The sequence below is a fragment of the Aspergillus tanneri genome (genome assembly GCF_003426965.1).
Source record: "Aspergillus tanneri strain NIH1004 chromosome Unknown AapTan_3_pilon_pilon_pilon, whole genome shotgun sequence".
Lineage (NCBI taxonomy): Eukaryota > Fungi > Ascomycota > Eurotiomycetes > Eurotiales > Aspergillaceae > Aspergillus > Aspergillus tanneri.
Window position 1 is genome coordinate 4,355,433 of NW_022984630.1, and position 22,276 is coordinate 4,377,708.

The window sequence follows — 22,276 nt, forward strand, 5'->3', positions numbered from 1 at the left end:
TCATGCAGTCGACACGGCAAGGATGCAATCTTCCATGTCCTGGGCGCCCGCCTCCAGGGTTTTTCTTCCAGTGTTGTCCGCAATGATTGTCTCTGGTGCTTCCCACATATGACTTTGGTGGAGTCTGCCAGTCTTCAGATCCATTCCACGCAGGTTGTATTACCGCTCAAGTGTTTGGCGCATGGTTCCATGGCCGTGTAGAGAATGTTACGCTTGAGTAGCACTATCCCCAGCTAATCTTCCGGTATACGGTCCGGTTAGCGAGTTTAGTCAAGCAGCATTGTTCGGTATGGGCGTTCCTAGGTCTCCCAGTCAATCGCCAGGTAGCTCCATTGAATACCCCGTGGATAGGATCTCATTCCGGTCAGCGTCGACGAGAACGGTGCCCACGCAGAACTTAGTCGGTGCAGGAGGGGAGCGACGGGCTTGGCCCAGAGTGTATTCCATGTATCCTCTGTGGTGTCTCGATAGAATTCTAGGTGCATATGCCATTGTGTGACGGATCGATAGAGTAGTGCATGGAATGAATGGAGAATGGAGGAAGTATGGAGGGAGGGAAATGGATGGGCAGAGCGCACCGGGCTGTTCAATCGACTGTATGAGGATGAAGGGAGATATTATGAAGTGCTACGATGGATCTAGGAATGGGTCAGTATAGTACTGAGTACAGACTAAGGGCCGCTGACATGCAGTAAGTCTTTAGCACTCCAGTTTACACTCAGCTACGGATTCTATTAAGATAGAATTCTCCCGGCTTCCATAACACACTAATACAACTTACTAAGGCCCCTGGGCTTTTAGCAGTCGAATTATTTTATCTCGATATTCTAGACTACGCATTTTTCTGGCTTTGTTGTCAGACCAGACATCTATTCTGTATGTAATCATGAGCGGTATTTAATTCGCAGCATCAGCCAACTGATGCTGATCAAAAGATGCTGTGGTCCTGATCGAACCGCTGTCTTTAGCTCCTATTAGGACGATGGATCGAGCCCATGGCGATATCTCGGTTGAACTAATGTGAGCGAGAGTCTGACTCCGTAGATCCTGGACTGACGTGAAAAGATCAGAATGTAGGCAACACCAATTAGAGCACCGAGTGGCATAAAATGACTCTTCATTAACACGCTAAGAGCCCCGCAAACAATCCAACTTCCATTGAATATCAGTGACAATCTAATCCTAGAGTTCTGTTTTCACCTCTTCGACGTCCACGTAGTGTGGTCCCACTAGTCATCACAAATCGCGAAGGAGTGGAACTAGCCCTAGACTGGATACGACGGCAGGGGATGAGGATATGATACTGCGCATATCGACGATGTCATGTCTTCGTACGTCCGTTCAACACTTCGCAGGACGTTATGTATCTCGCTCTGAATAAGTTGAGCAAGTTTATTATATCCCCGTGTGATTGACCGGCTGAACCGGATCTCCAGAGCGATACCGTAGCCAGTACGGATCTTATCCTGACGCATCTGGCAATCCCTGAGACGATGCTATGGTGCGAGACTGAAATGCTCCTGGAGATGTTTACACGGTGGTGAATGTTCGACCGGACGTGCTGTTCGTCGTGGCGGACGCGTCATTAGAGGAAAAGATAAATGACTAGTTCGAGGACGGAGGGAGATGTGTCAACATGGACGAGAGATCGTTTGGGACGGTGGTATCTGGTGGGTAGATTCAAATATTGAGGATCTTTCGAGGAGCGGATTAATGAGGCCTGTAAATTGTTATGTTTATGGATGATTGATGAGCAAGCCTCAGCTTTTGAGATACGGCCGGTTACTGCCGTCCGTAGATGAGCTCAAATCACTATCAAATCTGGTTATAGTATGCTTATGCTGACATATAGTGCTATAAGAATAGACTGAATTGGATAGGATTTCGCTAGCTGAAGTACCATACTCTAGCCCTTCGAACACATATTCCACTGTCTGAGCTGCTAAATGGATATCGCATTGGCCAGATAATATGATCGGACGTATGCAAGGAGTCCGTCTCTTTGATCGGGAATTACTTAGTAGATACAAAGACGATCATCGGTTGAGACAGAGTCGTCCAATCTACCGCGGAAAACGGAAGGATCATCGATCTACGGGGAGGTTATTTGGCAGGAATGCATCTAGACAGCGAGATATCTGAATCGGTTCTGTTTCTAAACCAGATCCATAGATCAACAGATCCTGCGTTGACTATATTATAGGCTAAGAAAGCTATCGATTAATGAACTCGACGACTAAGTATACTTGCCACTGGGTTAATTTGATAATTCAATCTACTCCATCCTGTCGAGAAGTGTCTGGTATTGACACTTGATAGCAAGTAGGCAGCATTTGTCCTATATATACACAATTTAGAGAGAAGAATGGCTATATATATCGTATTCAATTCCAAAAAAATAGCCTGCATGGGAAATCAATATACTTAGTGCTATGCTGCAGCCCTCGCCCCTGCCTTGCTGGAACATTTGGAGGATGCAGGAAATATATATATAACATGACAAGAACTCATCAATGAATGGAAAACGTTAAAACCAAAAACTCGGAGATAATGATATTGGATAAGAAGCTTTATGGCGTACGTTAGTGAGCTTCAACTTTCACCTCATGGTGAATCTGGATGCAATCCGGATACTGATTCTCGATGCTCGCGTCTGTCACGTCCCCGTCCAACGACCCATCATGATACCTCATGTGGTTGAATTTCCTCATCGGCATCTCAAACCGCGGTAGGTTCTCGCCATTGTCGGTCTCTTTGTTGTAGTCTGGCGTGTATTTTGAGTTCGATCGGTGGACGATCTTAAGATACAGAGGTCGGACGGTGGGAATCCCGACACAGATGAGCGTCACGGCCAGCTCGATGGCCGACCAAATAATCAACGTGACGGTTCCCTCTGAATCCGCCAACGATATATGATCAGCCATGTATCTGTGGAATTATGATGTGGGATCCTACCGGTGTAATTGGTCTCCGATAGCTTGCTCAACTCAACCGTTCGAATTATTCCGCAAATACCTGCTCTATCAGGAAATATTAGCATCTGGTGCATCGTGCTCATAGTCAGACGTACATAAAGCCGAGGCTGAAACTCATGGTGATGGTCAATTTTTCCTTGAACCTCATGTTCAGCTCCCAGATGAAAATCCACGGAATAATGGCAAAAAAGAAGTCCACCACGGTACACCATGCTGGGTGAGTAATATTAGTACAGAATTGAAAACCGGCTATTGACAGAACATACACCCCAGAAGCGTGGAAAACGGTCGAACAGGTATGAGCGTCCGACCAGCGACGGTCGGGTCGTAGATACTCTCAGTGGGCGAGCGTTGCACCCAGAAGACGACGACCATCAAGACAGACACCAGTGAGACGCTCACCGTGGCAATATAAATTGACAGTCGATGCCATGCTTTGACGACAATCCGAAGCAAGAAGATCCCCAGCGAAATGTTCGCAATCGCCAGACCGAGAATTGCAAACGTCTGTCCGATCATTCCCATGTACATGGCCCGAGGGTCGTCCGATGGGATGGTGTCGGCAACCGTGTAGAAGATGGTATGCAACAACATGAAGACCTGTATTCGGCGTCAGCCATGTCCTTCAGGCGCCGCAGATGATCGACGAGCACTGACGCACCCAACCCAAGTTGAAAACATGATCATCGAGTCCCAATCCTCTGAGAAGATAGATTCTCGTATATAGACGGAGAGGAACGAGAATGAACGATAGTCCGGTCATCACCCATAGTACTGCGATGGCCTTCAGACGCTGGTCATCGCCCATGTTGACAACGCGGAGATACAGGATCTAGGAACAAGAGCTTGGCGGTCGGTGCGAGCCAGCGATGGTTGGAAAGGGCGAAATTGACTATCCTCACCGAAATCCATTCCGCGATTGAAAGGGGGATGGACATTTACGAGAGTAGAAATAGTTTAGTTATGTTTCTTTGTACGGCACTTGTAAAGCACCACAGGCTGTTCCGTGCCTGTGAGCTATCGATCACTTGTTTCAGGTGAAAGTCGGAAAAGGGACTGTGCGACATCAAATGCACCCCTGATCATTCCATTATGTCATACTTATGGCTTTGGCCTTGTCGGAATTTTGGATTCCTGGATACAGATCATATTTGGGCCAGGAAATTCGCCGGGTCATCGGTAGCCTAGATTAGTGGACTGGTCCGATACTGAGAATGTCTGGTAGAATATAGACGCTTTCGACTAGGTCCGTCTTGCATTAGTCCTGCCCAAACCAGTTAAGTATCGACCGGATCATACGGAACCGAGCTGCTGGCACCAATGGTGATGCTGGAAACAGCATCAAGAAGTACGTTTGCTCCGGGGATCGCCCGTGGGACACGCCGGGTTGACCAGTGAATTGACATCCCCACGCTATCCAATGTTATGCTCGGAAAAAGTTGACTGTCATGCCTCGAATCTGACAAATCGATGCTTTACTAGATAACATCGGATCGGTTAGAAATGAACCTACTTCTGGGACTGACAACTGTACATAAGACTGTATACACTGCTTGATCGATCTCTGATTCACCTCAATCTCTTAAATTCTATCTTCTTTCAGATTGGCCGCAGGAAATCTCTCACCGATCAGGATCGATGTATCACTCGACTAATGCAATCAACGCCTCAGTCAACCTGATCTGTCCCGCACGAGGCTACAATAAATTCCTCGTATCTATGCGGACAATTCAGCCCTGCGGGAAGTCTGTATTTCCGTCATACACCGTCTACTTGAGAGACTGGATGCCTCCCTCCTTTCATCTGTTGGGATTACCACCATGAAATCAGGTTGGCTTTCTTGTTCTCCCAGATTAATCCTCCTTCATCAGCCCATCGAGCAGAAATCAATAATTATCCTAACACTATGAAGCACTCCGTAGTCACAGGTGATGTTGAGTTACGGAAAATGGGAAAAGCGTCTTCTTGCTGCTTGGCGCCGCCATGCGCGACATCATGTCAGATCTACCTTCAAATTCCCTCTTCCCTCCTCTTCCTATTCCCCACCCTCGTTGTGGCCAGCATCCTCGCATCCGCACCCGTTTGCCATCTCGAGCCTCACGACAATACAGTGACCAGCCCATTCCCTAAATCCCCATCTAACCCCTGCGCCCGCCAATACCCCTCCTTTACGATTCGCTCCAAGCCCTCCGTCTCGACCGATAGTCGGCGCCTGCCAGCAGTCTACACGCACCTGGTTTTCTTGGACTGCCAGTGTGTTCGCAGTTACTTCCAACGCCATGGTCAGTCTCTGGATCGCCGTCTCAGACAAGTCGTCAAGGCAACCATCGAATTCTGGTTACTCCTCTAGCCAAGAAATCAAATCGTTGAAGACGACTGTACTTCTTGGGTGGATCTAGAAGAAGCTGCATGTGCCGCTCGACGACGATGATACTAAGAAATTATTGAATGCTAAGATTAACGGGAATTAATTTTTAATTAATGCCGGTCAGAGGGAATTCTTTGAAAGAGCTGGCGTTCCAGTTCGTCCTAGCTCTGAACTTGCACATTGGCCCAGATAATAGTTGATACAGAAAGTAAATCTATGTTTTCCCGAGCTAGTTAAAATCCTGCGTCGTGAACTATTATGTCATAGCCATAGTTTGCAATAATGCCAGCAGGATCTCTACAACTCAACAAACAAGGGACATACACTCGGGATGGAACGTTATTAAAGTTTGAAGAAATTATTAATTTGCAAGGTATCGTCCATACACATGGCACACTAGCAAGTGGAAAGGCAACACTCGCACAGCTGTTAAGTGATTATTTAAGCCAGCAAGGAAGGACAGTATTTTGGCTTGGGTTTGGGAATAAAGACATGATAATCTTCCGACCGAAGATCCTTGCGTTAATTTTGCTCAGGTTGGTAGGCGTAAATACACAATATTGGGAAAGAAACAAAATATCTTTACCGCCGGCACTGTGATTATTGTGGACGAAGCATAATGGTTATATAAAAACACTGCATTCTGAGACTACATTGATAAATATATCTCGGGTCCTTTTAGGTGAAAGATAAAACTATGTCTCTTCTATTTATATGGAAGCCCGTCAGTGGGCTTGCTATATAATATAAGGGACAATCAGACACCATTACCTTCTTTCCCACGTAGCGCATGTTATAAACTCCATCACACGAACCAAATTCACCACCAATAGGTCTATTCTACAGCGAAAATGAGTTATCATGGTCGTGACAAAACTAAGCAGATCTGAAGTTGAAAAGTACACTATTAATACAGATGCTCGAAACTATCTGTTTAAGCAGACAAGCGGCCACCCCGGGGCTGTGGATTTGTTAGTGGGCTATCTTTTCGAGGTATATAACATACCTGTTATAGGCATAGCGCTTGCATCCTGACAGTTATATGTGCCTTTCAATAACTAACTCTAATTTTTAGGTGCTCCGCTCTGAGATACAATGAAGCTACTACTAAAATAACAGAAAGCTTTGTGGTCGAAGCCTTAGTAGATAATAATAAAGCCTTTAAGAATCTTCCAGAACCTGTCTGGCGGTCTTTTCCTTATTGTGAAAGACTTACAACTGAAGCACAAGAGAACCCTATGCAAAGTACTAGAGGATGGATATATTAAGTATAATGAGTCTATAGATGGCCTCAAGTTCTGCTATAAAAACCGCGGGATTCACAGGGTAGTTCAGGAGATAGAGGGAGTAGTCAATGTATTAGTATTCTATATAATTACACTTATATAAAAGTAATATTCCCTTCAGCGTTATTTATTCTGTTCTAACTGTTTTAGGTATATGGAGTACCAAGTTGGCCAAAGAGAAAGAAAGTTCCCTAATAAAACGTTCCCTACTATTTAAAGCTTGTACCAGGAGATCCTGCAACACTTCTTAAAGCAGGACCTTTAGCATTGCACAGATAGTAAATTGTCAACTTCAGGGCAACAGCGACCAACAGAGGCCCAATACCAAGACGAATTTTATAGTGCATTTAACGTAGTAGCAGGCCGGGTTGTGCAAATCTCCAGTAAATTATCCCGGGCGAGTAATGGTCGAGTTGACTTCTGGGTACCATAAAAAAGTGGGAGATTGAGCTACTCAGGCATCACAAGAGAGTTGATAAACTGATCGATTTAAGGAGGGTGGTAGATATTATTCATGGATTAGAGCTGGTAAGCTCGAGGATTGGATCATTATTAACTGTGCAACTTCTTACCCAGCGCCTGGCATGTAACCTTGCTCCGTGCTTGATTTTACACCTTGATTTATATTATTATAGAGCATCCAGAGCCAAAACTATAGTGTGCCGTTTTTAAAGACAATTTTTCAAAGCTGCTACAGTTGGACCATAAGAACAACCGGTTCGCAGGCCCTTCTGCTTTTCTAAACTGAGACGGAGTGGGTTTTTATTACAGGGAGAAATATTGACCCAGGACCGGCCCACAAATCCTCAATATTATTGCCGAAACAAGGATCAGTGCCTTTCCTTCTCAGCTTCTTCTCCCCCTAAGCTTAGATTTTTCGAATTGAGTGATATCTAACATTTAAGCAAAGACACAAGCGTAGACGAGGGCCACCACTTTAGGTATCTCCTACTAATCATGTATGCGCCAGGCTCCGCAGCGCATATCTGTACTTCTGTTTATCGCCCGAAACTTCGGATTAGGGCTAGTCAAGTACCTTTTGCGAAGGGGTTGTTAAAGCGGCGATTACTATGGCGAAAAGGCGACAGTTTCTACTCCGTACTCCAAACACCACGCACAACCGCGTCTTTTCCATTGTCACCCAGAGTTCGTACAATAATATCATTTTGGTGGCGCTAGAACTTCCCGTCCACAAACTAGCCAGACTCAACACCCGCACCACCAATATGTACTGGGCTTGAGTACAAAAAGTCTGGGCCTTCGGAAATGCCACCGATAGGCGAGGCCTACCATCACAACTGTGGGGCAATTATTCCTGTAGTAAGAATGTCGGCGGGTGGTTCCGCCCGACACGTATTTTCCCACTTCACCTGTAACCTGTAGACGGACCACTCGGATGCCTGCTATGAGAAGTGGAGCATCGGCAAGGAAGCCATTGGATTGCCAAGGAACTGTCTAAGGCCTTTGCGTTGGCGCTGTCTCTAGCGTAGGAGCTGATGCAGGGGCTTCCTGGCTGTGATATATACCGTCTTGGCAGACATTGGATGATAAGGCAACCGTCCATGGTTGTGGGTTTATTCGGAGTACTTCATAAATGTCCTTGATATTGCTATTAGTATGCTCTGTCAGGATGAAGGTGAAACGGGCGTCGATCCAAGTCCCTGATGTTGTCGTGTAGGTGTATTAAGGCTGATACAAGAGTGGTACCAGGCAACTATTTCTCAAATAGTTAAAAGATTGACAAGATACGCTATGACTTTCAAAGAAATCCCTACAGTTAAGAAACTCTTAGTGAGCGCATTGCCAGCTCCGACATACGTACTATACACAGTCTCTCTGCAATCACACTTTCACTTCATATCAATGTTCGCCTTCGAGATATCTTTTATGTAACACCAGGTGTAGAGGTAAGGATGGCAATTTACCGTATTTTTATAGGTTCATGCGAACTGTGAAATAAGAGAATTGGTAATTTACCAGTAAATACAGTTTAAGCTAAATTAGGAAGCCTAGAGGGTTCCTATTTAACTTCTTGAGCCTACTTGTCCCTATTGGCCCTATTGGTCATCGATGACCTACAATAAGTGGCTCTCCCTTCTCGTTTACCTGCCCCATTCTCTCTTTCCTTCCTTCAACGATTCCTTTTTATATATAGCCTATTTTTTTTTTTTTTTATAGATTCTATAGGTTCAGCCCCCTGACAGTCTATGTTCTACCTGTAGAGGTTCCTATTATCATAGAATAAGCAGACCACTTAAGATGCCCAAACATTCCACTGTAGGGATATGTCACAGGAGCTTGGTATATCTACAAGAGATTTACCTTACCGCCACAAACATCTACACTCGTAGTTCAAACCATAAGTCTTATGCTTGGGAATAATTTAGTAATAAAAACTGGCTTTATCAATTTCGACTTCGTCCCTTTTGTGATGACCTTACCTTGGACATCGCGTTCAGCTCAACGCAGTGACGTGATATTTATGTGGTTTGCAAGCGGAATGTATTGGGATGAAGACCGGCTGACAGCACAGGGCTAGGGCTGGGAAGCTACCCACCATATTCTCGCTCACCATGACAACGCACTTCCACCTTCTTCCTTTCCTCCCTATCTTTAGTATTCTTGATATAGTGCACAATATGATTTATTAATCTGATCTGCCTGCCGTCAGACATTTCTCCACAATGCTAAAGCTATCAATGACCAACAGCCAGCGCGCTTCTCTACGTCAACAGAAATTGAAGCCATGTTTAAATAATTTAGCACTGCAAAGCGACTTAAAGAGATATATTAACACCAGGTTAATCCTTCCAGTATCTCTTAAACGCTCTCCCTAAAATTTGCCTTCGTTGACCACAAAATCGAAGATCACAGGCGAGACAATAAACGGACTCAAATAGAATACTGGCCGGAGCTAAGAAAGGAGCTTTACGAGTGGATTAAGCGTGCAGAATACCAGATTGCTATATCACAAAAGATTATATGGGAATATATATATATATAAAGCTCACCAGTTTAGCCTTTTTTCTATCCCAAAGCAAAAATGCCTTAAGTTAGTAATAGCTGGGTCAATAGCTTTCAAGGTTGTCGTAATATTGTTTAAATAAAAAACAAGAAGAATTGGCCAGCGTTTCGACTGATGCAGAGTCACAAATTGTTAAAATTTGGCAAGCACTTCCAAGTGATATCTACAATGCCGATGAAACTGGCTTCTATTGGAGATTGCTTCCGGATACCAGCCTTACAACGCGAAGTCTTCCAGGAAGGAAAAAGAATAAAGTACGGATAAGTGCATTAGCATGGGACAGGTCTAATAAATCTGAACGGCTTCCTCTTATGATTATTAGCACCGCAAAAGGGCCTAAATATTTTGCTGTATCTGGTATAAAAATTGAGAACTTAGGTTGTATTTAGAGGCATAATAAAGTGGCATGGATGACTACCAGTATCTTTGAAGAATTTCTTCGCTTGTTTGATACAAGGATGGCTGGTAGACTAGTGGTTCTTTGACTTGATAATTTTTCTGCACGTGAATCAGCTGTTGAAAAAATTGAAATGCGGCTTCAAAAAACTTTAATCATATGGCTTCCAGCTAATTCAACCGCCAAATACTAGCCGCTTAGTCAAGGAATTATTTATACTTGGAAAACATACTGGAAAATTCATGACCTAATCTATAGGAGCGTTCCAGAGGCTAAACTGCTGCGCCAGGAGCAGAAGACTAGTGTTCTCGGGCGCAGTCCTAGAGTCGCTCTCTCTTATATAATAGTTGCCAGCGCCGTCACAAAAAGCAGACGTAATGGCTAACTCTAACAAAATGGCCCTAACTGATAAGAGGAGCTTTTGCCATGGTAGCCTTATGCATCATTCTGTACTGTCTAGGAATAATTATATGTCTGCATAAAATTCATGGGCAAATCCTTATGATTGTGGCCGAATGCCCGCGGAAGAATGCGGTAAGCCCATCCTGATATATCTCTCTGAATGCGCGGCTGAGACCAGACCAAGATCCTGTGTACTTAACGAATAACAGATTGCGCGACTGAATAACTATTTTAACTCGATCTAACAGTGCCTCCAGAGTTTGGCTTGAAGGTGACTCGGGAAAACAAGAATACTGCCAGGGGCTGAACCCGTAGAATTTATATAATACGCTATGTACAAAAAGGAATCATTAAAGGAAAGAAAGAGGAAAAGGGGGAAAAGCCACGTGTTGTGGGTCCTCGAGGGCCAATGGGGCTAGTAGGGACAACAGGGACAATAGGGACAATAGGGGCAGTAGGGACAGAAGGGATAATAGGGTCAACGGAGTCAATTGTCCCGAGAGGTCAAACGGGCTCTATCTAGTTCTTTACAAATATAGTTGGGAGAATTGGCCTTATAGAACATCCCGCAAGTCCCCCGACCAGGCCAGATCGCTATATGTATTGCAAACTTTGTTTGTTCGCCGTTTTTGTCCTCTTAGAGACTTTCGCATCTTCATCACTTCGTCCAGACATAGGCGACAGTTGCATCTTGCTCTGGTATCCATCTTGTAAGCCTCATTTAACCCATGCCAGGAACCGTCCTAGAACAGTGGGATGTGATCGGTCACATCCCACACTTAATAAGCTCATATCCCAGTCAGCGATGGGTTCCTTTTCCTCTGGTATATTATAGGTACAAACAAAGATATCAGTGGTCAGCCCACGCCTGGCATCGTACTATTTTGAATGCGAGTTACTCAGCAGATTAAAACATCGGGGAAAAGACCGACTCCAAATTCTTTATTTTGGCCCTATCTCCGCCTTGACCTTATTTCCGTTAAAGTCCGCAAAGCGTGTTCTATTTGAAAAGGCTTTGGAAAGACTTCAAGATTGAATACATAATAAAGCACTTTATTTCTCCTGCTTACCAACCGTGTCTTGACTAGTAGGTCCAGGGTATGTGGCTGCGGATTTTTCGAGTAATAAGCTTGCTGTGCCTCGTACTGCTAGTAATAGAGCAAGATTTACCTCACTATTTAGTAGCTCTTTTGTAAGTGTATATGACTGAGTTCTTGCATTTAGCAATGCAGGCTTTTAGGCCAACATAAGACATCTACAATCCGGAAGCTGTAGAAGCTTAAACCAAGTATCTAGAACTAGAGATGAATCTAAATCCCTCTCAGAGGGGGCTCTCCAGTATTAATGGAGTTGTTCTAACTCAAAGATCACTACTAACGTCTAGAAGACAGGATGATTAAAAGATCGCAAGAATGTTTTGTTTAACATAGGAAGTAGCCGTACTCCGGGCAAGATAGAATCTACATTGTAACAGGAATAGGTAGTTAAAGCCACACTATACTTTATTCATTGTTTGGTTGGATGGTAGGGAGTATGGAGTCGTTCTTGACAATACTCTATAAAGCTGTTAGTTCACAGCAGTAAAATCAGAGCGAATTGTATTACTTCAACAATTAAATCAGAATGACCATGTGTGTTCGCCGTTAATCCCAAGCCTCCCGGGTATCTGAGGAAAGTGGAAACTCAGACGAACCCACCCGGCTCACCCAGAGCTGTTCTCTTTTGTAGTCAAATTCATGCTTTATCTCGCACTGGAGAATGTCATGCCTTAGTGGGCCATTCAACCTTCCCTTGGACCTGCCCGACAAGAAACATTGTTTCCAATTTCAGCATGTCGCGCAGCAGCATACGCAGCTGCAGTATTTAGAATCGGTGATGGCGCAGTGCGATGGTCGCCGGGAAATTTCATCCTGTGGTGCCTCATCCATATGTGGTGGGATCTACAAGTCCTCCGAATAATGGTCAAAATCGTACTCTGGGCATCGCGGGTCTCGTTCTAGGTAATCCACATCCCTGAAGATCGTGGAGATGAAGAAGGGTCGTCCATTGCAGTGCTGAAGTATACTGAGAAGAATTGAAATAAGCCGTTATCCTTTACAGCAATCCAGTACTCATTTTTTTCCCCTCATACATCTTGTCCCAATAAGTATGCAAATTGCTAAAACACGGATATCTGTATTGTATATTATTTAACCTCCGAGGTGTATCCCACCCAGCTTTACCCTCATAAGCTCGATCATTGGATTATGGTAGCGGGGGCATGCCGATGAACTGATCAGCCCCTTCGACAGAATCGATCCACCTTACGCGCCCGTTAATGTATATCTCTGCCTCAGGCTTGTATTGATTCAGGACTCCAATGTCATCAAAGATTCCTGCCCGGACGATTGTTATCTCGTCAGGAACTCCGGAGGACTTCATTCTTAGCCCATAGAGCGGTGTGCCTAGGGATATTGTTAATTTACCCTTTCGAATCCCAGATATAATATGACACACCACAATCTGAACAGAAATAGTTCTTGATATGGTTTCCACTGTCCGATGTTTTTGCAACTTCCTTCGGGCTCCCAGTGATTTTTAGGTCTGCACTCTTGACGACAAAATTGTAGGTGTAGAGAGTCCCAGAAAGTTTACGACAATCGGAACAGTGGCATAGGCCCTGTTGAAAAAGGAATAGTATCAACTCAAAGAATAATTAACTTCCTGGAGGAGGTATACTAACCGAAGTGATAGGCTGGCCATTGTATTGGACTCGGATCTTTCCGCAAAAGCAGCCGCCAACAACCATTTTTAAAGAGCAAGTGTCTGATGTTATGATGCTGCACAATGGTTTCATGAGGAATATTCAACCATATCTCCTTTACTCGGGCCTGGCAAAATATTTATTTACCTTAACCGCAACGCCAAACTTAGAACAGCTTACAAGGCTAATCCCAACGTGAGTTAGTTTGTTACCATTGGCCCCAACGTCAGCGTGTTGGGGGTTATCCACTAATTATTACTATTATAGAATAGTTAGGTAATGTCAACCATAAAATTACGCGTATTCGCAAGTATCGATCCTTCATTGAATTAGTCTCCCATTCAACTAAACTATCAAAACGTCTCGCGTTTATAAAGGCGAGGTAAATAATCAAAGAATGTAAACTAACTCATATAGGAAATATACGCGATCTGATGATGTTGTATCATCAACAACAGTTGACCGAGAAAGGTGCTGAATAATCAATATTACCATAACTTTAGTTAACGTAACCGGTAAGCGAGCCGGACACGTAAGCGAGCCGGACACCTCTTCCGTTTCGGCTGCCTTCAAAATAATCAATTAATTCAAACACCTACCATGCCTCCAAAAGCGCGTCAGAATTCAAGAAATTTAGTTGAACAGGAGGGTAGGATCTTATTAGCATTATCAGCTTTAAAAAAGAAAGAAATCTGCAATATTCGCGAAGCTGCTCGGGTATATAATGTTCCACGCTCAACATTGCATGACCGATTCAAAGGCAGCGTGTTTCGCCATGAATCACGCGCAAATAGTCATAAAATGACTCAAAATGAAGAGGAATCGCTTGTACAGTGGATATTATCCTTGGACCGACGTGGAGCTGCTCCCCGACCGTCCCATGTCCAAGAAATGGCTAATATTCTTCTTGCTAAGCGTGGTACCACACCTATTCAAACTGTTGGTGATAAATGGGTATACAACTTTATTAAACGGCGCGATGAGCTTAAATCAAGATATTCTAGGCGCTATAATCACCAGCGTGCCAAGTGTGAGGATCCTAAGATTCTTAAAGAGTGGTTTGAGCGCATACAAATCACTATAATACAACATGGAATTGCACAAGAAGATATTTATAATTTTGACGAAACTGGCTTTGCAATGGGCTTGGTAGCTACTGCTAAAGTAGTTACTAGAGCTAGTATGCATGGAAAGCCATTTCTTGTACAACCAGGTAATCAAGAATGGGTTACCTCTATTGAATGTGTTAGCTCTACTGGATGGGCACTTCCACCTTGTATTATTTTTAAGGGGAAAGTCTATAAAGAAAGCTGGTTTAAGGACTTACCAGCTAGCTGGAGGATTGAAGTTAGTGAGAATGGATGGACTACAGATCAGATTAGCTTACGGTGGCTTCAAAAACTATTTATTCCTGCGACAACAAGCCGTACTGTTGGGCAATATCGGCTGCTAATTCTTGATGGCCATGGAAGTCAATTAACTCCTCAATTTGATCAAATCTGCGGTGAAAATAATATTATACCAATTTGCATGCCAGCACACTCATCACATCTCCTTCAACCGCTTGATGTTGGTTGTTTTGGGCCGTTGAAGCGCGCGTATGGAAAGCTGGTTGAAGACAAGGCACGGCATGGTTTTAACCATATTAACAAACTTGACTTTCTTGAGGCCTACCCCAAAGCCCGGACGGAGGCCTTAAAGGAGGAGAATATTAAGAGTGGCTTTTTATCAGCTGGTTTAGTGCCTTTTAATCCAGATAAAGTGCTTGAGCATCTTAATATTCAACTCCGCACTCCTACACCTCCAGGGAGTCGATCAACCAATTCTGCACCCAAAACACCATACAATACAAAGCAATTGGATAAAGAGGTATCTATAATAAAACAGCTGCTTGGAGAGCATATTAAAAGTCCTACCTCTGCTACAAGAATACGGTTGGACAAGCTTGCAAAAGGATATGCAAAAAACCTACATAAAACAGCTCTTCTTCTTAAAGAGAATCAGGATTTACGGACTGGAAATGAAAAGAGGCGTCGAAAAAAAAAGCTACCTAAGGGACAGATGAATTCTACAGAAGGATTTTCTACAAAGGAGGCACAGGAGTATGTTCAGCATCGAAATAGGGTTCAAGAAGCTACAAGGTACTAATACCAGTAGAAGAAGGGCTATCTACGGTTGAGCGACGTGTACGGGCGCCACCACGCTGCAGTGATTGCAATATTCTGGGACATAAAAGGACTCATTGTCCTAATCGAAGTAGTAATTAGCCTTTATATAGAAATGCAGATTTTTGAGTGTTTTGAGTGGCTTCCTTTTGACAGATCGGAAGAGGTGTCCGGCTCGCTTACGTGTCCGGCTCGCTTACCGGTTACGTTAACTAGTTGATTGTTGACATGTAACTTAATTAGTTAAGGTGATAATAACGTAATTCCTGGGCGACCCCCGACCGATCCTATCACCTCAACAAAATTTGAGTGCTAGAAATATTGAAGCCGCTTGACTCCCAGCCATGCCGCCCAAAATATCTTAAAAAAAGTTTCTAAATCAATAAAGCCCTGATACTAATATTGATGCTTGCTTCGATCCTGGAAATAAAACTATTCACAAATATGTAGATAAGGGTTCTTTCTTCAAGACGAGAGGCGATGAGCTTTATTATAGACAGGTTGTCGTTTGGATACGATGTTATGTTGGAGTCCCTTGTAGATGATGTAGATTCGATATCGGACAAATCATCTTGTTTTTTGAGTAGCCTTGTACTTCCTAAGGGTGGGTCTTCGTTCCTTTTCGGGACTGCTGTGAGATACGCACTTATTAAATAAGGAGAGAAGTGTATTCAACATAGTGCATATGTATAGGAGCCAGAAGAAAGGGCCCAACAGCATGGGCTTGTACTAGTGGTTCCTGTAGCCGGCTGGTTAATAAAGAAATTAAAGCCTGTAGCAAGATCTGCAACATAAGGACAATAGTAAGCTAATGCAATTTAATTGATGGCTTTATAGTTAGGGGAATATGGGCATCCTCTTATAGCGATGTCTAGAAATACAACTTACAGATAGAATACTATTCGTTAACACTAGCCTTACTTATACAGTGATATTCAACTACTAAGACGATAACGGAAAATAGATGGAGACATCCACTCATCTAGCATACTCCAGTGAGCTGATCTTTTAATGACTTCTCTTTACTGCGCCACCGCATGTGATACAGTTTCAAGCGATAATTACAAAGTTTAGATTGGGAGCTATGTAAGGACAAAGCTCTCTACAGTTTGGGGCGCCCCAAATCTACACCTGGGTGACTTATCTCGTCATAGTAGAGAGATTTTCTTGGTCGTGCCGGCATAGGAAGCATACTTAGTGATACAGCAGAGTCATAGATGCCATGCCATTTTTCGTAAAAATTCTCTGGCACCAATTTTGGGACTCGCTCCATGACAAGAGCCTTTATCTCTGGTGTTATCATTGCATCAAGTCTCTGCTGGCCACTGGCCAATTTGGCAAGGGCGGTTACTCTTGGAATGCGGATGTTTTGCAACTTCCTAAATGCCGCGGTGATCTGTTCTAGGGGCAGTCGATCAGATCTGGAACATTTCAAGACTTCGAACAAGCAGTTTGTGAGACAGGCAGCAGACTCTATAGCTGAGTTACCTCCTTGTGCAAGGAGCGGTAGTAACTGGCCGCATATTAATTTGACAACCATCACCGGGTTGTAGCATCTACATACCTTATGGCTTGCATCACCTATTGTCAATACCCTCCCAAAATGCCAATTCTTCAGGACGCCTTCTCGTAGTGGAGTATACACGATAGTATTTCTGCTTTCGTACAGTTCTCCAAAACATACCTCAGTGGTGAGGCGGTCATTCCAGTGTTTCCGAACCATTTGCTCCAGATCGTCCGAGCCGAACTTCGGTATATCTTGGCCACGATAAGTCTTACCCAGGTTCTCTATGAGAAACCAATACTGTCGGTTCGAACCAGTTCCTATGACGTAGGAGAACCCTTCGTTACACACAAAATGCATCGGTCCTACTGCGAGCCTCGGGACGCCGGTCGATATACCAAACATACATGCGTAGTTGGCGGGCATGGCTTGAATCTTGATGAGTATTGCTTGTCCGAAAACTCGCAAGAATATCGAGTATAGGTACTTACCGTTATCATCGTCATAGTCACTACCCAAGCCCTTTTCGACTGCATGTCGTCTCAACTCGTGTCGTACGACAGAGTTTACCCCATCTGCCCCAATGACAACATCACCGGTATACACAGATCCATCTTTTACTATAATATGAGCTTCATCCTCCGTTTGCTCTATTCTCACCACTCGCTTCTTAGTGAGAACCTTGGACAGATCCCGAAGACGGCTATACAAAACATCCAGAACCCTCTGTCGGTCGCAAAAAAACATAGGATATCCATGTCTAAATTACAGTCAACGACATTTATGCTTATAAAGTTGGAATTGGTAGTAATGTCCCACCTCTCAATCGATCGCTGATCAGCTTTCTCAAAAGTCCACAGTGGGCCGCCGTCCGGCCCTCGGATACACACAGCGTTAATGGCATGACCTGCGTTCCGCAGCATCTCCTCGTAGCAACCAAGTTGGTCGAGAATGCGATTTCCATTCGGTAACAGCGCGATGCCAGCGCCCACCGCTGGTGTGACTTCAGGGTATGCTTCGAAGAGCTGGAAATCAATGCCCGCTTCTTGGAGCATAAGTGCTAGAGATAGACCGCATATACCACCTCCGACAATGAGGACTTTGAAGGGATGGTGTAAAGAGTCCATGAGCAGACTGGAGAGGGTGGAAGGTAAAAGTTGATACGACGAAGAGAGTGGATTCATCAGATTATTATATCTTAGGCAGTGGTTAAGAATGGTGGCCGTGGGGTCCGTTTGAGTGGGTCTTCTTGGGGCCAACACAAGCCTCAGTCCTGTTGCATAGCAGCTAGCATTAGTGGAAAATACAGTTGGTGTTCTAAACTTACAGTAATCTGCCCTAGGCCTAATTAAAACAGTTAATGTATATGTATTAGAGTATTTCACTAGCTCTTCCCCCCGTCTAAATATTTAACCCTGGGATGTTTACCCCTAGAGGCTGGCAATTGCAGGGCAGGCTGTCACGCGTTATACCCAGTATGGTGCTCAGACTAAGCCTTCGCTACTATATAGTGAGCTAGATGCGACTGATCGAAAGATCAGTCGTCGTGTACCTTTTTATATGGTCAAGTGGTTTTATCTCTACTAGCTCAGAGACAACCAAACCATCACACAAGCAGCTTAATTGTAATTCGATCAAAAAAGGAACTTAATTAAGGCATTGTCGACTATAAAAATATGCGTATTCGCAAGTGTCGATCCTCCGTAGAATTAGGTCTCTGATTCAACTACCAAAACATCTCGCGTTTAAGGCGAGGTAAACAAACGAAGAATGTAAACTAACTAATATAAGAAATATAAGCGATCTGATGATGTTGTATAATCAACATTTGACCGAGAAAGGTGCCGAATAATCAATAATTCAATATTACCATAATTGTCGACAGGTTACCAGTATAGTAGAGTTTACATAACTAAAATTTTCTATTTTTTCCCCGATTTTCTTACCAGTATTGTTTTTCGAATAATATATTCAGTGGATATCCAACTTTAAATATTACCAAGCTTTCTAAATACATGTTTATATTTAGCTTATCTGTCATTATTGAATAAAATTCTTGTGTTGTAGAAACTTTGCCAAAACATATTTGCAGTCGTTCATGCAGTATATGTCAACCTAGGATGAGAAGGATAAAACTAATATTGTTTGTGTTCAGCAGCTGTGACTCATTAATAGCCCTTTGACAATATAGACATACAGACTATAAAAGAATGGTGCGAACGGACTAAGTAGATGACATGGAAAATTTAATGGTAACTCCTGACAAGAACCAAACAAACTACGCTGAAAGGGTTATTCGTACCCGGGAATTATAAAGCCCAGTCAATTGAAAAGCGTAACTATGGTCTGATAAGGAGCCAGCGATATTCGGGGCGATAAACCCTGATGATTATTCTCGAGATCTGAAAGGAAGGGATAAAACTTAAGTGCAAGCTTATAGATTATTTAATTATTAATTTCTATTCATACTTTACCATTGACCTATCTTCTACTCTGTATCTTATTACTATTTTAGACGACGTATTGCGTGATGCTCCGAACACCCCAAGAAAAACATCGTTCTTGATATGTAGACTAGCTGAAAGATACTTATCATTATCCCGCAGGTGGAAAATAGAGCTAAAAGTATAGAAGAATACTTGGAAGCTCAGAAACCTGAGAAATAGATGGGGCTACCTGAAGCGGACAGTGAGCGAAAAAGCCAAGTTGAGTTTGACCGAGTAGTGCACGACCAGAGTAGCGCCACAAGCAGTCGGCTGCAATCATCAGAAATACTAGGTGTCAATCCGTTCAGACATTATGATTCCAGACTATCTAATTCCTGAAGATTTGGTGAAGAAGCTGTGATAGTATAGTAGATAGCTAGGCATAGTCAATTGTGTGGATTTCACCTATTGGGAGGTCCTCTCATCCCCCCAGGGAGATAGGCCGCCCCAAGCTCTCCAGCTCCAGGATTATTCCAGCCTTCCAAATCCCTTCAATCCAAGCCCATCGAATTTATCAGCTTCAGTCGAATCCTCCCTCATCTGCCTAACCACATTCCCACAGTTGTCCAAAAACACATGTAAAACCGCTTCACCACCCTGAGCCTCCGCGTCCTCGATAAATGCATGAGTCACCACGCAAGCAGCATGATACATCTAGTGCTTCTCACACAAATACTCAGAGCTTAATGACAATTCCTGTTCACGTACGCCTGCATCTTCAAGTTCCTTCTCACACCACTCGACATCCTCTGGCGCCGAATAATTTGTCACGCGCTCTGGGAATAGCTCAAGAACACAGTAGTCCTGTAGGGACCTACTATTAGCATACGCAAACGTGTTTTACATAACTCTACAGATATTGTGCCAGTGAAACATCTCCATGGACCATGGCCAATAAGCAATACCAAAGTACTTTTGTATCGACAAGGATAATATATGAAAGTTCTGTTGAAGGGTACAGTAATAATGTCATGTCACTAGGAGAAAATCGCTATTTCCACTGGTCCGCTCGGCAACCTGTTTGCACCCTTTGTCCTCGAGGACTAGCGAGTCGGGACCGATAACTTGAGAAGTTTCCACTTATTTATTCCAGAGCGCTTGGTGAGCTTCTTCGTTGTCCGCGTTGTAGCTCGGGCGGATCCACATGCCCTCGGCACCTGTCCATGCTTTATAGCCGGCAGCATAGCGGGGAAGGGATTCCAGGCGCAGTGCCCGGAGAATAGCATCAATTTGTTGCTTGTGGGCTGGGAGGGCGCATAAGTCTGCAACTCCTCTCTAGTGCGGTTATAGTAAGGCTAGGATTTGGGATTAAAGGAACTATAATAGAGTAGGGAGCGATTGAGATGGCAGACAGGAACTAACCTCTCTGCCCATTGCCCCAAGATTCAGCCACTGGCAAACGAGGCGTTTGCGCCGCTGATCAGGTAGCTTATTAGGCAAGTTTGGATAAGAGGTATCCCATTGCTTCTTTAAAATATTAATCCAATCTATATGTCTCAAAGAATATCTACAGCCAGGAATTTCCAAGTTGCATAGCCTCACCAATGTCGGCGGAGAAAAATACAAGCTGGAACTGGAACTGTTTAAAGAATGGAGATATGGATCTACTTGAGAATTCGAGCAAACGTCCGCTATTGTATGTCTCTTACATCTCTCTTCTGTCCAATCACGTCACTGATAGGTCGGTCAATAGAGATGATATCGAGGCAGCACTAGTCGCCAAAACGATATTATTTGCTAAACAGCAACTAGGTGACAATCGCTTCAGGGAACCAAAGCAACCTGACAACTAAAGAACTTAGATTTCATCCCCTTCCGCTCACAGACTGCCGGTGACACTTTTTTTCGAATCAGGACCGCGAAACTGACTCCCAAGCTACCGGGCTATACATATGTAGCATAATTACTGCCGAATGAAGAAGGAATTATCGGTTTTATGCCCGTGACTGGTACAGATACCCATGAATATTGATTTGGGAAGCGGGTACACTTTTTCATGACCAATGATAAATGCTCTTCCTCTGCTCAGTAAATGGTTCAACATTGTCGAAGCCCGAATGATCTACTCTCATCTACCGGCATCTTATCTCTTACTAGAATTGGATTACTTCTAGTCTCAGATTATAATAGACATTACTACAGCTATGGACATAACAGTCCAAAGTGAAGCAATCACAGTCCGCTAACTTAATGGATAATCCAAGACGCGGAGTAGCTAGACTGTAGACTATAAGTAATATGTGTAAAACTCAATATACATTCTAATTCACCATGCTGGACACTCTTCTCTTTCGTATCTGTATTATTTAAATTTGTATGCGCATTTGGAGGCATGCTGGGTGGTTGAATTGCTTCAATCAATATAACGCGCAGAAATTCGTAGGTGGAACGCTCGCTTACCGGTTACGTTATATCTACATACACCTCGCCAGCAAGCTCCACCACGCTGCACTGGCTGTGGGACTGTTGGACATACTATACAAAGCTGTCCTATTAAATGGCTATTTATTTTATGCTTTGAATAGTCCAATTTAATGGTGTTGGTGATTGTAAAACTCTAAATTTATTGAGGTCGTGGTGAAAGTGGACAGCTCGGCCGTGGAATACGTTATATATACTCTGTATATATATATATTTACCTTTCGCGAGCCACATGCCTTAAACAGTTTGTCTCCTTGTTTGATACTCGATACGAATGATGGATATTAAAGTTCGTACGATTTATATATTGGAGAATATCTTGTTTAAGCTTTGCAGGACTAAAAGATTATTTTAGTACTACTTTCTAAGTAGTTTTTAATTAGTCATCAAGTACTTACTTTTGGATTGCTGTTGTTAATATTAATCGTCTTCCTGCTGTATTGGCGTTATGATGAGACTGTTCAGCTGAATTGGTATGATATCGAATAGAATTATATATAAATA

The 22,276-nt window shown here is 43.5% G+C and overlaps 4 protein-coding genes across 4 annotated transcripts; all 4 read right to left on the reverse strand.

Moving 5' to 3' along the window:
* Window positions 1-492, reverse strand: ATNIH1004_005228 (uncharacterized protein; the record flags this gene model as incomplete). The annotated part of the gene is made up of 2 exons (XM_033569882.1): window positions 1-124; window positions 341-492. The coding sequence occupies 2 exons, from the start codon at window positions 490-492 to the stop codon at window positions 1-3; spliced, it is 276 nt and encodes a 91-aa protein (XP_033428688.1).
* Window positions 493-2,582: 2,090 nt separating this feature from the next.
* On the reverse strand, window positions 2,583-3,783 carry ATNIH1004_005229 (uncharacterized protein; the record flags this gene model as incomplete). Its single annotated transcript, XM_033569883.1, has 5 exons — window positions 2,583-2,893; window positions 2,956-3,020; window positions 3,071-3,188; window positions 3,242-3,575; window positions 3,637-3,783. 5 exons carry the CDS (start codon window positions 3,781-3,783, stop codon window positions 2,583-2,585), a joined length of 975 nt encoding a protein of 324 aa, XP_033428689.1.
* An 8,914-nt stretch (window positions 3,784-12,697) lies between these two features.
* On the reverse strand, window positions 12,698-13,241 carry ATNIH1004_005230 (GFA family protein; the record flags this gene model as incomplete). The annotated part of the gene is made up of 3 exons (XM_033569884.1): window positions 12,698-12,897; window positions 12,950-13,112; window positions 13,176-13,241. The coding sequence occupies 3 exons, from the start codon at window positions 13,239-13,241 to the stop codon at window positions 12,698-12,700; spliced, it is 429 nt and encodes a 142-aa protein (XP_033428690.1).
* A 3,222-nt stretch (window positions 13,242-16,463) lies between these two features.
* ATNIH1004_005231 (FAD-dependent oxidoreductase) lies at window positions 16,464-17,992 on the reverse strand (the record flags this gene model as incomplete). Its single annotated transcript, XM_033569885.1, has 4 exons — window positions 16,464-16,874; window positions 16,926-17,293; window positions 17,357-17,625; window positions 17,685-17,992. 4 exons carry the CDS (start codon window positions 17,990-17,992, stop codon window positions 16,464-16,466), a joined length of 1,356 nt encoding a protein of 451 aa, XP_033428691.1.
* Between the last annotated feature and the right edge of the window lie 4,284 nt (window positions 17,993-22,276).